General features: G+C 40.3%; 1 protein-coding gene across 3 annotated transcripts in view; it reads left to right on the forward strand.

Moving 5' to 3' along the window:
- POGLUT1 (protein O-glucosyltransferase 1) overlaps positions 1-13718 on the forward strand; it is a 29153-nt gene extending 15435 nt beyond the window's left edge. Inside the window, exons 6-11 of one of the 3 annotated variants that reach the window (XM_044251445.1) lie at positions 5388-5447; positions 7041-7140; positions 8941-8999; positions 10013-10180; positions 12346-12402; positions 12865-13718. In XM_044251445.1, coding sequence (XP_044107380.1) covers positions 5388-5447; positions 7041-7140; positions 8941-8999; positions 10013-10180; positions 12346-12402; positions 12865-13021 — 601 coding nt within the window. In that variant the 3' untranslated portion in view covers positions 13022-13718. The other 2 variants (XM_044251446.1, XM_044251447.1) reach the window with 2 other exon arrangements.
- The last annotated feature ends 4030 nt before the right edge of the window (positions 13719-17748 follow it).

Raw genomic sequence — 17748 nt, forward strand, 5'->3', positions numbered from 1 at the left:
CCCAGGAGCCCCCAAAATTATTTTTTTTTTTTTTTAAAGATTTTATTTATTTATTTGACAGAGAGAAATCACAAGTAGGTGGAGAGGCAGGCAGAGAGAGAGAGAGAGGGAAGCAGGCCCCCCGCTGAGCAGAGAGCCCGATGTGGGACTTGATCCCAGGACCCTGAGACCATGACCTGAGCCAAAGGCAGTGGCTTAACCCACTGAGCCACCCAGGCGCCCCTGAAAATTAATTTTTTAAAATATTTTATTTATTTATTTATTTGACAGAGTACGTGTACTCATGCACACACATGGGCTGGGGGAGAGGGGCAAAGGGAGAGAGAAAGGGACAAGCAGCCTCCCCTCTGAGCATGGAGTTCATGGTGGGGCCTTGATCCCAGGACCTGAGATCATGACCTGAGCCAAAATCAGATGCTTAATCGACCGAGCCACCCAGGAGCCCCCAAAATTATTTTTTAAGATACTGTGGTCTCATACTTCATAGAACGAGAACTGGAAATTGCCCTTTTCAACTCTTTATTTCAGAGATGAGGGAAGGAAGACCCAGAGAGATTGAGTAGCTTGTTAAGGTCAGGAACCAATCTAGGCCTGAAGTCCAGGTGTCTGCACTACCAGTTAATCTTACACATGCTCTCCAGACATTGAGGCCATCATTTCCTATGTAGATTTTGGTTTTGAATGACAAATTTTGAAAGGGAAAAGTAATAAGGCCTTTAACCTGTTTTTCTTTAAGTTATTCTTGGTCTTAATTGTCTAATCCTTTTTTTTTTTTTTTCGGGTAGTTGCAAATACCCTTCACATTCTTCCTTTTTGTAGCTCTTTTTTGACCTGCTATACATCTACTTTTTTCTTTTTTTTTTTTTTTCAGTAAGAGAGAGAGAGAGTGTGAGCTTGGGCGGGGGGCGGGGGGTGGCAGAAGGAGGGGGAGAGACTCTTAAGCAGGCTTTGTGCTGAGTGTGGAGCCTGACAAGGTGCTCAGTCTCACAACCCTGAGATCATGACTTGACCCAGAATCAAGAGTCAGACTCTCACGGCTCTTGAAACAGATCATCTGAGTTTGAATGCTGATCTTTCCAACTGAGCCAGACAGGTGCTCTCTACTTTGTTTCTTAATTCTTTAAAAGCAAGCTTTTTTCTGATATGAAACCTATACATGGTTGTAAACATGTATGTCTGACGTTGGCAACTTTCCCGTTAACTAGTCAGTGTGTCTTAGAAATCTTTCCATGTTAGTACATATGAAACAACCTCATTATTTTTATCAGTTGCATGATATTCCATTGTGTGGATTATAATTTACCTCATTATTTTCTATGATAGACTTTTAGGCTACATATGTAATACATGTACAATTTGTTCTTTTCTGGACTATTTCAGGTATGTTGTACACCTTATGACTCTGTACATCTGAATATGTTAGTGCGTATTTCCTAAGAGCGAGAATATTCTCTTTTATAACAATGCTGCAATGATCAAATTCAGGAAACAATATTGGTACAACATTTAGTTATGCCAGTAGTATCTGGTGTGACTCATTCTGCCTCCAGTACAGGATACAGTCCAGGCTCGTGTGTTGTGTTTAGTGGTCACGTCTATTTAGTCTCCTGTGATCTTGAACAGCTCCTCAGTCTGTCTTTCTCCTTCATAACATTCACATTTTGAAGAATGCAGGCTATACATTTTATAGAATGTTCTTCAGTTTGGTTTTGTCTGTTTCCTCACGATTAGATTTGGCTCCTGCACCCCGGCCTGATTACTTACCTAAGTGATTTGCGTCCATCCAGGCCTCTTTGGATGTTAATTTTGATCGCCTGGTCAAGGTGTTGCCAATTCCTCCACTGTGTAGTTGCTGTGCCCTCCCCCTACCTTCTAAACTACAAAGAAGTTTTTAGAGAGATAGATTATGTTTTAAAATCTAAGCTTATAAGAACATACTTTTCTTTTTTGGTATCTTCCCCTCTTTTCTTCATTTGAATTTATTTATGGAGTGTCTGGGTGGCTCAGTGCATTAAGCATCTGCCTTCAGCTCAGGTCATAATCTCAGGGTCCTCAAATCAAGCCCTGAATCAGGCCCCCTGCTCAGTGGAGAGTCTGCTTCTCCCTCTCCTCTGCCCTTCCCTGCCCTCTCCCATGCTGGCTCTCTCTCAAATAAATAAAATCTTTTTAAAAAGTATGATCATAGAATTACAATTTTATTTTTTAAAGCCGTCCATTCAGAAGCCCTAGCCCTGTGATTTCATTTCTTTTTTTAAGATTTTATTTATTTATTTGACAGAGAGAGATCACAGGTAGGCAGAGAGGCAGGCAGAGAGAGAGGGGGAAGCAGGTTCCCTGCTGAGCAGAGAGCCTGATGCAGGGCTTGATCCCAGGACCCTGAGACCATGACCCGAACTGAAGACAGAGGCTCAACCTGCTGAGCCACCCAGGTGCCCTGTGATTTCATTTCTTAATGTGAAACTTTAATAATCTGCTAGTTTATCTGCATTGATGCCTGCTTGCTATTTTTCTATTTTCCTAGTCTTTTGGGAGTTTGTCCCCACTGACTGACTTTTTACTCTGTAGAAGAGTTCAGTGTTTCTGTAGAGTTAAAGATTTCTGTCTGTACTGTCACAGGGTGGTAATAAAAGAGATCTGAGTCAGCACGAGGGTGCCACTTTTAACACTAGCCTAGGGAAAAAAGTCCCAACATAGGTCTTTTTTTTTTTTTTTTTAAAGATTTTATTTATTTATTCGACAGAGAGAGATCACAAGTAGGCAGAGAGGCAGGCAGAGAGAGAGGAGGAACAGGCTCCGTGCTGAGCAGAGAGCCCGATGCGGGACTCGATCCCAGGACCCTGAGATCATGACCTGAGCTGAAGGCAGCGGCTTAACCCACTGAGCCACCCAGGCGCCCCCAACATAGGTCTTTTGAGGGGTAGGTAGGTGGGTAGAAAGAATGATGGAGAGAGAAAACAGAAATGGCACAAAGTCTGTGTATATTAAATGCAGCTTTCCCAGGGACTAAGGACATTTATACTCAAAATTTCAGTGTAAATCGATACTATTTTGTTAGGTAGTTTGGCAACATATATCAAAATATAAAATGTTTATGTCTTTGACTCAGCCATTTCACTTCTAGAATTTATCCCAAAGAGTTAATTAGACAAGTATGTAAAGATATATACACGAAGATTGTCACTACAGTGTTGTTTCTTAAAGCAGAAGGTTGGAAACTTCTTAAAAGCCCATGAATAAGTAATGAAGTGAATTATGACATGGTTGTAAAATGGAATATTGTACATGAATATGAAGTAAAGGGACTCTGGGTTCAAACTCTGGCTCTTATGAGCTGTGTGACTCTGGGCTACTTAGCCTTTCAAGAACCTCAACTATAAAATACGGATAATAAAACCCACCTCAAGAGGTTGTGAGAATGAGCATATATATGTATATATAGGATCTCTGTTATGTAGAGCAAGGTTTCTCAATATTGGTTGGAGAAATTGGGGTTGGATCATTCTTTGTTGCAGGGGGCTTCCCTGTGCAGTGCAGGGTATTTAGCATCCTTGGTCTACCGAATGCCACTAGCAGTCCCCCAGTAGTGACAATCAAAAATATCTGTGGTTCTGGCCAAATGTCTTCTGGGAGAAAGTGGCAAAATCACCACCAGTTGAGAACTGCTGATATAGAGAAATGACTGGAAGGAAATTCTTTTTTCTTTTAAAGATTTTATTTAATTATTTGACAGAAAAAGAGACAGTGAAAGAGGGAATACAAGTAGGGGGAGTGGAAGAGGGAGAAGTTGGCTTCCCACCGAGCAGGGAGCCTCTTGCAGGGCTCAATCCCAAAACCCTGGGATTGTGACCTGAGCTGAAGGAAGACACTTAATGGCTGAGCCACCCAGGCGCCCCAGGAACGAAATTCTTTGTGAAAACGTTAAATTGCTAAAAGTGGGATTGGGAAGGTTCAAGATGATTTTTTTTTTCACTTTTACTTTATGCTTTTCCATTAGAATTTGCTATGATGAGGATATATCCTTTTTTCACTAAAAAAAACCTCACAAAACAAAAATAACCCAGAGTTATGGTGTTTCTGTTGTGGGGGGAGGGCACATGAAGCACAGGATAGATCGTTCTGGCCTTGGCTTGGAGAACCGGGTAAAGATGGTCCAGCAAGAGAAAGCTGTAAGATAGGCCAGGAAAATGAGCAATGCTCTCAGCTGAGAGAAAATGAGTAATGTGACATTTATGTATCTAAAAGTATCTCTACCTAACAAGTTATATCCTGAGTCTCTTTGTTATGGTAAGTAGCCCACCAATCCCTTATTAACTCCAGTTCAGCCCTTCCCCACCTTTTTCAAGGAAGACACTGGGCAACTTCTGTGCAGGGTCCCTACGAAGGAAGTTAAGAATGATGCATCCGTGAGCTAGCAGTTTCAGCCAGGAAAGCTGGTCACGGTAATGTCTACTGAGACTGAGTTTCAGGGACTTCGATGGAGCACTTCGTACAGTCTCAAGAGTACCAGGATGCTTTGGAACAACAGGCAGATTTCTAGTGATACTGCGTGTGCCTCCAAAAACTGAAGTCCAGGAGTGATTTGCTTTCTTGCCTTTAATTCAGTTTCTGATATTTTCTGCAATTCTCTTTGCCTGTTAAATTTATCAATAGCAGCACTCTAGTTAAAGTAGAGAAGAAATCCTCACTGTAATGCATTTAACGGCCCTAAGCATGTCGTTTAGAACTTAGGAGTTTTGGGTTTTGTTTTTTTTTTTTAGATTTTGTTTATTTAGAGAGTGCATGTGCAGGTGCCTGAGTGGGAGTGAGGCAGAGGGAGAGTGAGAATCTCAAGCCAACTTCCCACTGAGTATGAGCTTGATTTGAGTCTCAGTCTTTGGACTCTGAGATCATGACCTGAGCTGAAATCAAGAGTCAGATTCTTTTTTTTTTTTTAATATTTTATTTATTTGACAGAGAGAAATCACAACTAGGCAGAGAGGCAGGCAGAGAGAGAAGGAAGCAAGCTCCCCGCTGAGCAGAGAGCCCGATGCGGGGCTTGATCCCAGGACCCTGGGATCATGACCTGAGCTGAAGGCAGAGGCTTTAACCCAGGCGCCCCAAGAGTCAGATTCTTAACTGACTGAGCTACCCAGGTGCCCTGGGAACTTCTCTTTCAGTGTTGTTAATTTATTAATGGAGGTATGGATTGTAGATATTATTGGCTAGCATCTCCAAAGGAGTGAAGTAACAACAAAGGGTAATAAACTGTCACTGAGGACTTTTTCTTTTGAGAGCCTGGGTCAGACTTAATTGAAAATGTAAAGTTCTGAACTAATCTTCAGAAATGGTTAAAACACATCCTCATATAGTTAAGAGAAAAACAGAAACTAATTGAAATCTAATTTTAGGTCAGCAGCCCAGTGGCCATGGAAAAAGAAAAATTCTACAGCATATTTCCGAGGATCAAGGTGACTGTATTTTCTGATATTTTACAAAGATATTTGTAAGATACAAGTAATTTTGAAGGTGTGAAGAACTGTAGTTCAAGGAGAAAGCTAGGATAGCTAAGAAGTAAATGTAGAATCATAGAATTTTAGATGAGAGAAGAACTCAGATTATTTGCCCAAATCACCTTTTATTTTTTTTTTTAAAGAGAGAGCACACATGCATTCCAGCTGGGGAGGGGGGTAGGCAGAGGGAGAGGAAGAGAATATTAAGTCTCCATGCCCAGCAAGGAGCCTGACTCAGGACTTGATCTCACAACCTGAGATCCTAACTTGAGCCCAAATCAATGCTTAACTGACTGAGCCACCCAAGTGCCTCTTGCCTAAGTCACTCTTAATTGAACTGAAATTGAAAGAAGTAAAGTTCATTCATCTAGTCATTCAACAGGTATTAACAGAGTGCCCTGAGTGTGTTGGGCATCAAGTACATGCTGAAGAGAACAGCTGAGTTGTCCTCTTGCCTCAGAGATTATAATTTTCTATAGGGAGCTTCTGACCTGGCCCTCTGCTAGTCACTCTGCTAGGTAATGGCAGGGCAGGAACTGTCACCAGTTCTCCTGTCTTTCTCATGAGGCCATGGGGCTGCTAAATAGTGGTGGAAAGCACAGACTGAGACTGGTGGAAATGGAAACATAAGCAGGGAAGAAAGAGAGGAGGAGGGAGAGAGAAATGCTGGGCAAGCACCCTCTCCATGTTGCTCAGACCTGCATCTCCAGTGCCAAGAACAGTACGTAGCATGCAGGTACATGATGAATCTCTCCTGTACACATGAACACAACAGGGAGAAAGGTTTTGTTGTTTTCCCGGTCAGTCTTTCTTGGAGATCACACCTTCTATTTACTTGGGCAGTGAACTTGAGAATGCAGATGGGCCCAGCAGCCACTGTTCACTGGTCCTTATCAACTTCTCTGATTCTCAGATCTTGAGATCACAGCTCCTTAACTTGGGACTTTATGTGGACTTGAACAGTTCTAGGACTGCCTATAAATTATATGGGGATATGGACACTTTTCTAGAGAGTGGACAACAGGGACTCTAGGACCCCTCAAATGTCAAGACCGTCTGCAACTTGCACCATAGCTAGGACTTTTTCTACATATAATCTTCAGGTTTTTAAGCCCTTCAGTTTTCTTTTTAATTTAAATATTGTGTTGGACCATACGGAACACAAACAACAAAAGTCATGTAGCTATTTGGGGGAGGGGTAATCACGCTAGTCACAGAGCTGTGCATACTAATGATTATAGAGGTTTCATGAACCCTGCTAAAAGGAAACTCATTCCCTGGGATATGTCTGTAGTGACCAGAACAACATAATCTTAAAGATTAGATGCAAGCAAAAAAGGGCCCAATATTCCCTGTCCCTGAAGGGTAAAGTAGAGAACAGCCAGGAACACCTGTATGCCATAGGGCCCAGTAACCCCCTCCTCTGCTGTTAAAATAACCAATAAGTTATCCATCTCTGTGTATGGTAATTGCATTGCTTATCTTTCAGAGATTGGGAAGAGTATTCCAGGGTGGGTCACATTGTTTTATGTCACATGTCTCTTTTTACAGGACAAGTCCAGAACGAGATCCTCTCATTCTTCTATCTCGGAAAAATCCAAAGCTTGTTGATGCAGAATATACCAAAAACCAGGCCTGGAAATCTATGAAAGTAATCACCAGTCATCTCAATAGAACCAGAGCAGTGAACATTCTCATTCGAAGACATTGCCACCTGGGTAGAATTCCAGATTAGGTTTCCTTTCAGTGGTAGATGAATGTAGAGAAAGTTCCACAAACCAGTATTAGCATATATGTAAATTATTATTTTTTCAAACTCACGATGCTTTTCTGGGCCATATTATGAGTAGTGTTTTTGTTTTGTTTTTTTTACCACTTTGAAGGTTTAAACCAGAGGACACCAACTTTTTATGCAAAGGGCCAAATGGTGAATATTTTAGGCTTTGTGGATTGAATGGGCTTGTTGTAGTTTCTTAACTCTGCCATCACAGGTGAAGGTAGTCAGAGACAATATGTAAATGAATGAGCCTGGCTGTGTTCCAATAAAACTTTATTTATGGCACAGAAATTTGAATTTCATGTTATTTCTACATGTCATAAATATTCTTTGGATATTTTTCAAGCACTTGAAATGTAAAATATCCTTAGTTTAGAGGTTGTATACAAAAATAAGCAGCCAGGGGTATAGCTCAGGGGAAGAGCATTTGACTGCAAAAATAAGCAGTGGTCCAGATTTGGCCTGTGTTTGCCAACCCCTGGTTTAAACCAGTGGTTCTCAACTCTGACAGTAAAATCCAATCAGAGAGGTCTCTGGGATGCAGTCCAGGCATCTTCATTTGTTTGAAAATAGGTTTTACATTTCAAAATTAATAAAGCATATGTAATTGAAATATTATAATTCAATGCCAGGACTAAGGATTAGGTGAACAGGTAAAATCAGGTTGGGAGGAGGAGGTGGGGGGATTCAGGGAGGTGAATTGTAAGGTGGAGACAGTCAGGTTGGAGTTTTATCTCTGTCCTTTTAAATCTGTGACTTCTTGCGTTGTTGAAAGAACTTTAAATCCTAAATGTCCTCATTGGAAATTTCCATGTACCACATGACGATGATAAGAAAACAGTTTTAAACTTCTTGTGGGACAACTAAGCATATCTGAGATGTACTATTTGATAGTGTTAATCAAACAGGACCAAAGTTTAAGAACCTATGTTGAAAAATAAGAATATGAAAAAGGTATCCATTCAGCACAGCCTCTACTGTGGGAACCTGAGAAAGCAAACCAGACTTATTTCTTTCATTAAGACGTTTACCATCTGGCAGGATAGCTGGAATATGGATGGGGGTCTCAAACTCAAATGCCCTTGGGGCCACAGGAGTAAGCAGGAGAGAGCACTAAAGGTCCAGTCATTGCTGCCAAAGGAATAGGAACCCAGTTTACCAGATCTTCCTTTTTTTTTTCATAAGGAAACTTAGAAATCTGGATTTTTGTAAGAAATAGCTTGCCACCTGTGAGTGTTGGCAATAGTTTGAATTTTTATTTTTAAATACTTTGCATCCCCAGTGAAATCTGTGTGTGGGTTACGCCTCCAAGCCTGCTAGCCACTACCTGTAACGTCCTCTATGTATAATTTATACAACATCAAACATGCTGTAGGTGAAGACCTCTAAGTTCAGAGAAAGATCCACATTACCCAGGGAGCTTAAACTCTAAAATCAGACAGGCCCTGGGTTAAAACCTTTGTTCTTCTCCTTAGGCCCAGGTGCTCCCAAGCAAGTCTCCCAACTTTTCAAGGCTTCTTCAGCTATAAAATAAGATAATAATATCTCTGAACGTGTTTATTCAGGACACTGAAATGAGGTCATGTTGATGGAATGCTCAACAGTGCTTGCTGCGCTGTGGTCTCCAATAAATACTACCACTCTCAATACTAATCACTTCTTTTTTACTTAAAGGATACCTTGGGGAAGCCAGCTGCTAAGGATGTCCATCTTGTGGATCACTGCAAATACAAGTAAGACTTCCGGGACTCCTGACTCTTGGCTTCTCTGTTGCATTTGGAATAGCTTCATTTTGGGGAACAACTTCAATACTCGGGCCCAGCTGGGGTTTATGAAAGTCCTGTTCATTCATTTGGTTGTTGTTTACTGAGACCATGCCATGTGCACAAGGCTGTCTGCTGGGTTCTGTAGGAACCACAGAGACAATGATAATAATGGTCCCTGCCTCCATAGACCTTGCTGCCAGTAAGTAAAGTGGTGGGATTCCCTCTCTCCACATCCAAGCAAGAGCTGAAATTAGATGAAGTATTTATCAGGCTAAGAAGGGTTTACGTTTCAAAACGAATAAAGCATATGTAACTGAAATATTATAATTCAATGCCAGGACTAAGGATTAGGTGAACAGGTAAAGCCAGGTCAGGAGGAAGAAGGGGGATTCAGAGAGGTAAATGCTAATTACACTGCAGAGTGGGAAGTATAGGGTAGAAGCAGCTCTAGTTGGAGACGAGGGTGCATAAGAAATGTTGAAAAGAAAATGTTCTCAGGTAGCTTTTTCCCAGAGAGTATTTCTTTGAAGATTGGTTATGTATGCCTGATTGTCTTCTCCAGACTTCAGAAGAAGAGGGAACAGGGAACAATGGAGGCTTTTGGTGGAGTACCATATGGGAAAAGCAAGGTTTGGGGGAGCCATGACTCGTTAGAGACATTAGGTCCAAGAAAGCTTGTAGGAAAGTGTAGGGTACTGTCTTCATCTGAGGCTAGTGTCTCTGTCTAGCTCCCAGCTCGTGGCCCTATCTAGCTCTGTCTGGAGAAGAATCCTCATTTCCCCCCTCCCTGACATTCCCTGGAACAGCCAGTAGCCCCAGGAAACCCACAGGGACATGTGGATGTGTCCTGGAAAACTGGAACTAGAAAGGGAGGGGAGAGGGGTCATAAAAGGCGAGAAGGGGAGGAGGGAATAAGAAAAAGATCATATTTGTGGTAGCAGACATGTAGGATCAAGTATATCTTGCTCTTTCATTCCCAGGTATCTGTTTAATTTTCGAGGTGTAGCTGCAAGTTTCCGGTTCAAACACCTCTTCCTGTGTGGCTCACTTGTTTTCCATGTGGGTGATGAGTGGCTTGAATTCTTCTATCCACGACTGAAGCCGTGGGTTCATTATATCCCCGTCAAAACAGATCTCTCCAATGTCCAGTGAGTGGCCCTCCCCTTAGCAGAGTGCCTAATGATGTCCACAGTCTGCCTCTAGACCCCGCCATTTAAGACATTTACTACTGATGACTTTTTCCCTTGAAAGCTTTTTCTCCTCACTTGGTTTACATTTATAGTGTCACTATTCAGCTAGGCTATAAGCGAGATTTAATTTGAAAAACTTCTCTAATGCTAGTATGAAATGTAACATTCAGACGGTACGCAGTAGAAAAGCTCTTATCTCTCCAAGACTAAAGGCAGGGATATTAGATGTTATATTGTCAAAGGGACTTTCAGATACAATGTGAGAACTGATCCCACTGAATCAGAGGCAAATTTTCTCACATGATGTGAGGAACTAAGAAAAGATATGGAAGGGGGCCAGAAAGGTAAGCCCAGTGCCCTTTTCTGGGGGTGAGAGCAGGAGACCAAAGGGACATTTTTCTTCACTGCTGATTTTTGATGTGTATCATTGAACATTTCTCTATTTTCTCAAGTATGTCCGAGATCTACAACAGGTTGCCTTTAGCCTGTGTGGGCTTTTGTTGTCCTTGTATTGGTCCTGAGGAGACTCTAATACCTAAATATTTCTTTTTTGCTTCAAAAAAGAAATAATCCATTATCCACCTCTCTAGAGTTTAATTGTAGATCTCAGTCTATGGTCTTTCTTTCTTTTCAAATTTAAGGAATTGTTTTTATTTTTTGAATTATTTAAATTTTGTTAGTTAACATAGAGTGCAATATTGGTTTCTAGAGTAGAATTTAATGATTCATCGCTTACATACAACACACAGTGCTCATCACAGCAAGTGCCCTCTTTAATACCCATCACCCATCTAGCCCATCCCCCCTGCACCTCTCTCCATCAACCCTGTTTGTTTTCTGTTGTTAAGAGTCACTTATGGTTTGTTTCACTCTCTCTGTTTTTACTTTCCCCCCTTCCTGTATGTTCATCTCTTTTCTTTCTTAAATTCTACATATGACTGAGACCATATGGTGTTTGTCTTTCTCTGGCTAATTTATTTCACTTAGCATAATACAGTATAGCTCTATCCACATCATGACAAATGGCGAGATTTCATTCTTTTTGATGGCTGAATAGTATTCCATTTTGTATATATACCACAATTTCTTTATCCATTCCTCAGTCGATGGACATTAGTTTGTCTAGCGTTGATAATACTGCTTTAAACATTAGGGAGCATGTACCCCTTCAAATATGTATTTTTGTATCCTTTGGGTAAATACCTAGTAGGGTAATTGCTAGGATATTGGGTGGTTCTGTTTTTAAATTTTTGAGGAAACTCCATACTGTTTTCCAGAGTGGCTGCAGCAGTTTGCATTCCCACCAACAGTGCAAGAGTGTCCCCCTTTCTCCACATCCTTGCCAACACCTGTTGTTTCTTGTGTTGTTAATTTTAGCCATTCTGACAGGTGTGAGGTGGTATCTCATTGTGGTTTTGACTTGTATTTCCCTGAGGATGAGTGATGTGAGCATCTTTGCATGTGTCTGTTACCATCTGGATGTCTTCTTTGGAAAAGTGTCTGTTATGTCTTCTGCCCATTTCTTAATTGGATTATTTGGTTTTGGGTATTGAGTGTGGTAAATTCTTTAGATTTATCCTTAATCCAGCGCCTTAGACCACTCTGCCACTCTACGGCCCCTAGATTTATCCTTTATCAGGTATGTCATTTGCAAATATCTTCTCCCATTCTATAGTCTGCCTTTAGCTTTGTTGATGGTATCCTTTGTTGTGCAGAAGCTTTTTATCTTGATGAGGTCCCAGTAATTCATTTTGGCTTTTGTTTCCTTTGCCTCCAGCAACATGTTTAATAAGTTGTTACAGCTGAGGTCAGAGAGGTCTCTGCCTCTGTTCTGTCTCACATTTAGGTCTTTCATCCATTTTGAATTTATTTTTGTGTATGGTGTAAGGAAGTGACCCAGTTTCATTCTTCTGCATGTAGCTGTTCATTTGTTGAAGAGACTGTCTTTTTTCCATTGGATGTTCTTTCCTGCTTTGTTGAAGATTAGTTGACCATAGAGCTGTGGGTCCATATTTGGGTTCTCTATTCTATTCCATTGACCTATTTGTCTATTTTTGTGTCAGTATATATATGGTCTTTCTTTCTTAGTTTGGTCTATATTTCAATAATTCTTTCAATTTTAGGGAGTTGTTGCATTTTGTAAAAGCAAATGATGATGTGGCTCAAGAAATTGCTGAAAGGTAAGTTCTGCTCATTTTTCCTTTTTCTATTTTACTTTATTATCCCCATTTTGCCCCAGCTAAAGGTGTATGAATATTGTTATCATGGTAATATCTGGATTTCATCCTCACTATACAGAGATAATCAGAATTAAAGCTGTCCAGAAGGAAGACACACATTCACATGTCCCAAGCCCATCTTTTATCAAAGTAGACTGAAATCTTTGAGGTAATTAAACAAGTACAGAATTTCTAAGCATTCGTTCTGTATGTGTTTGTTTTTAAGAAAAAAAAATTAAGTTTTATGGCTAAGTGCACATGTGTGGCTAGGATATCTATAGGGTTGGCTCTGAGAATCAAGATTTAATTCACATAAAGCATAAGCATTCTGAACAGTGCTTGACACAAGGTAAGCAGCCACATATAAGCTATTAGTACTATCAAGTGCTGTGCTTTAAATGTTCTTGTTAATCTTATTTCTAGGGGAAGCCAGTTTATTATGAATCACTTGCAGATGGAAGATGTCACCTGTTACTGGGAGAGCCTATTGACTGAATACTCTAAATTCCTGTCTTACAATGTAACAAGAAGGAAAGGCTATGATCAGATTATTCCCAAAATTTTGAAAACTGAACTCTAGTAGTCATCATCGGACCACAGTCCTTCCTGGCAGCAGCCCTCAGAGAGCCCGTGTTGAGAAGCTTCCCATGAGTGTGGTACCTCTACCTTGAATACTGTTATCAAGCCAAATAACTGGTTTTCCTTATCATGCTGCACCCAGAGCCACTCTCGAGAAAGATCCAAAATGTGTATGATACAGACGTGAAGCAGCTCAATGCTTTGGCTGAATAAGGACGAGGAATCATGAGACGTGGGTTTGGAACCCAATTCTACTTTTTATTTTCTTAAGACCAATCCCAGCTTGTGCCTACAGACATCCATACGTGTATGTCCATCACTGTGAAACTGACTGCATCTGTGGGATGATACTTTGTCCCCTTATTTGGAACAGAAAAATTAATCATTTGGCACTAGTACAACCCATCACCACCGCAGTTCTGCAGTAATTCTAGGTTTGATCTCTGTCACTATATTTTAATGTAGGAGGTCTTATAGGGTTTGTGGAAAACACCTGGGGATCATTTCTTGAAAGGTCTAAGGAAGCAGTAGTTGTACCATGCAATGATGGGGCAGTTCTCTTTTGTAAAACCATAAGCTTTTTGGTACTCAGGAGGTTTATATAATGCTACAGAGCAAGGAGCCAATTGTATGAGTAATTACTGCAATTGGATTTCAAGTTTTCCCCTTCTGTGCCTTCACACACATGTTTCTCTATTTAAAAAAAAAAAAAAAAAAAAAAGACAAAAGCCTCTTAATAAATTTAGGAAGTAGTCCTCTTTAATGAAGCTGTGCATAGAACAGTAGCTCTTCTTCACTCCTTGTACTCCCTTAATATTTTTTCCTCTTTAGATTGGCAGCAGTCCATATCCTCAAAGGTGTGCAGGGACCTCAAGGAGTCTCCACCTATGAAATGTTACATTGGGAGTTGAGACCATCCAACTTGAGCACTTAACTTATGTCAGAGATATTCCAGTACCTCCTTTCCCCTTTCTCCCTTTTTGAAAGACATATTTGGGTAGTAGTTTAATCTCTCAGGATGCTCTTTCTAACTTAGTTAAAAATGAAGAAAACTTTTTAGATGAAAACCCACAGTGTCTGGTTACTCAGAACCACCCTTGTCCCTTAGGCCCAACTTTTCCACATTGAAATCAACTCTTCCTTTGCTTAAGAACTGTTCAGTATTAGTTGGTTTCAAAATTAATAGATGTGAGGTTCAGTCATATAAAATCAGGGATTTTATTCTATTAGTGAGAAATGTATTTGGCTTTTTAAACTTCCTTCCACAAAAGTTTAAGTCTGAGGACTTTCTTAGAGGAGATGACTATCCTTGGTAAGAGCACTGCATAAAATAAGGGAGACATTTAAAATTGGATGTTTTGTTTCCAAGTATTAAAAATTCATAGGGACCATGTCTTTAGATGCTAGAAGTCTAGCGATAAGCAGTCTGGATTTCTGAGTTGTACTGTAGTTTTGCCTTGTCAGTATGAGGCCAGTAGATGTTCTCTTTCTCTCTGTGTTTTAATTTTCCTGTCATAAAACTAGAAACAATTTTCTGTCCTTTGAATTAGGAGCTGAAACTGCATTTCCCTGGGAATTTCCCATTTTGCTTCAAGTCCCAGTTCAAGCATCCCATCTTTGAATCTTTTCTTTCATTCCTCTGGGCAATTAGGGGCTATCATAAAACTTTGCTCATGCCTGTTTTATAACATCACATCACACTGTAGTTATTTGACTATTTCTGTTTCTGTTCTGGGGGCTTTTTGATGGGTAGGAAATCACGTTTTACTCATCTTGATGTCTCTATTATCCAGTACAGTGCCTGGCACAGTAGATACAAAGAATTATTGGAAGAATGAATGGGTGGGTGGATGGATGGATGGATGAAGGCAGTTGACTTGACTAGATCCTATTTACAGGTAGACTAGCCATTGGCTCCTAAGGGGGTCTAGACAAGACTGTAAGAGTTGGACCAATGCAGAGTCTTATCTGCTCTTTGAACAGTCAATAAGGGCATCTTTGTATTTAAATTCAGGAAATGTTATTCAGATTTTATACTTCTCTGTTTACCTCAGTGTAGGTGGTATGAGGATGATGTGTAACAATAAGAAAAATGTATGTATGTTTTTGAAAATTTGAAAATAATTTTTATCCCCATGGCTTTTGAAACTTGTTGTTGTCTATTGTTAATGCTGGCTAGGTCTTGGGGTGCCTGAGTGGCTCATTCAGTTGAGCATCTGACTCTTGGTTTCAGCTCAGGTCATGATCTTATGGTCTGAGATTGAGTCCACACTTAGTATGGAGTCTGCTTGAGATTCTCTGCCTCTCCCTCTCCCTAAGCACTGCCCACCCCTGCAAAATAAATGAATAAATAAAATCTTTAAAAACAAAAAATAAAAAACATAGCTGGGTCCCACATCAACTTTCCTCCTCAGAGTGCTAAAGGGCATACTTTTCTTAGAAAAAAGAATGGTTTATTTGAATAAGTGGGATACATGGGTAACACAAGTAATGCTTTTCCTTTCTATATCTGGAGAGTATCCTCTGTATGACATCATTAGTGTCCCACCTTACTTTATGGTGGCATTCAGGTTCTCCTAGTTGCCAGGAAGAGAAACTTCCAGCTAGTTAAAGCAAAAGAACTTATTAGAAGCATATGAGGGCATCTCAAAGAATCTAAACAGAATTCCTAGAGCTAGAGGGATAGAAAGTAGGGCAACCCAGGAACTACAACTCAATAAGAATTTTAGACTGCTCTAGAATGCTACTATGGGCAGTTCCAGACACTGTCACACTCTGTCTCTCAGGCTGAGCTTCCTAAGAGAAAAAAGTTTAATGGGCTCCTTTGGTTCGACTCCAAAGAGGTAATTCCCTACCCTTGACCCCTACACTGACTACAAACAAGAACACACAGAAGTACACAAAAATCCATCTTCCCATTCATCTAAATATGCCATCAGTTAAGATAATACTACTGCATCCAGAGATAAGGTGCTGTGAGTAAGACAGAGGGATACAACTACAAATCATTTAATATTTATCAAATACTTTTTGAGCATCTACTATGCACAAACAGTGGGAGATTTAAAAAAAAAAAACAACAACAAAGTTTACAACAGGCTCCCTAACCTCAAGGGACTCTGTAGTTGAGATGATAAAGTAAAAAACAGTATGAGAGGCATCACAGGCAGAAGGTGATTAAAGTGACATGATGCCTTAATCATAAGGCCAGTTACTCATGCAGACAATGTGAATTTGGAGTTCAGAGGAGGAAGAAATTTCCATCTAATGCAGATGGGAATCTTCATAGAGCTAAAATTTGAGTTATGCTTTGTGGGATGAGTAAGTGAAGTGGTTCTTGAGAGTTCTAAAAATTCATTTTTTCTACTTATGAAAACAGTTTATGTCACATGTAATACAAGAAACTGTAACATATGTAGCAAGGCAGTATCTGGTGAACCTAGCAGGGAAAGGGAAATTTTCGACTCCTGAGAGAAAGTTCACAATGGAGGAAGAAGTTAATTGAGTTCCATGAGCAGAACTCAGCAACAAGGACTGAGGATAGGAGAATGGTGGTTCCAGATAGTGTGGTTGACTACAGTGAAATCCCTCCTTGATGCCTTTACTCTGATGGCAAAGGCATGTGCTAGGAAGGAGAAAGCTGTTTTTAAACAATAATCCAAGCAAACCTCATAACACGTTTTGACTCGGCATTGTTCTGAGACCCCTCAAAAAGGCCAGATCACAGAGTAAGGAAAGTATTTCTCTAGTGGTAAGAAAAAGTAAGACCTGGGGACTTGGAGAAGCAGGAGTGTGACAGAAGGTGGAGTCTGAGGAACTGAGATAGAATAGCAGCAACAGTGAGCAGTTACAAAAGGTCTGGGGACTTCTTGAGGTACTACTAAATGGCAAAGGGAACCTTACAAATGAGGCTCCCAAAGTTAACCAAAGAAGCAGAAAAGGCAGCTCTGGAGTTAGTGAAATTTACCTGTTAATATGACATCATTTGTATCTATGGGGTAGTGAGTCCTGGGGACATTTGAGTTGTATACAAATGACTTAAGTAGTAACTGCCCAACATCTTTGCTCCACAATTCCAAGCCCTCCCTCATCCCAGAATTATTCTGGAATCATCACAAGCATTCAACTTTTTCTACATGTAGACTGTAGACTTCACAGCCATTCTTTTGGACTTTCAGGCCTTGGGACTTTATCCTGGTGCCCACCGGTGTCTATATGGGATAAGTAGCAACCTAGAGTCAAAGCCAGGAGTAAAGGGATCTAAATTCTTCATTTACCAGCGTACCTGCCAGACACAATGCTAGGTTCTGGACCTACAGAGGTGAATATACTTTTTCTGTGAACTCAAAATTAGTCTACTAAGACACATCAGCAAATAGGAAGTTGTGGAGCAATGTAGTAAGTGCTATGATGGGAGTTAATCTAATCCTGTTTCCCAGATGACTGTCATTAATTAAGGTAGTCCCTGTAGTCAGTCACTCCTCTTGGTCTTATCAAATTCCAAAAAATTTTTTTTCCAATTCCAAAATTCTATTTGCTGTATTCTCCTAAAGAGTTTAGCAGTTTTGAATTACATGTAGAAAGGATTAAAGGAGGGGTAGGGATTGACAAAAAATAACAGACTATGTTTGGTTGCGGGTAAAATGAAGTTACATAAACCAGTTTGGGAATATTTTAAATGCATGCATTTTAATAAAAACTATACCTCAAAGCATATGTTAGCAGAAG

Source organism: Neovison vison, chromosome 6 (genome assembly GCF_020171115.1).
Source record: "Neovison vison isolate M4711 chromosome 6, ASM_NN_V1, whole genome shotgun sequence".
Lineage (NCBI taxonomy): Eukaryota > Metazoa > Chordata > Mammalia > Carnivora > Mustelidae > Neogale > Neogale vison.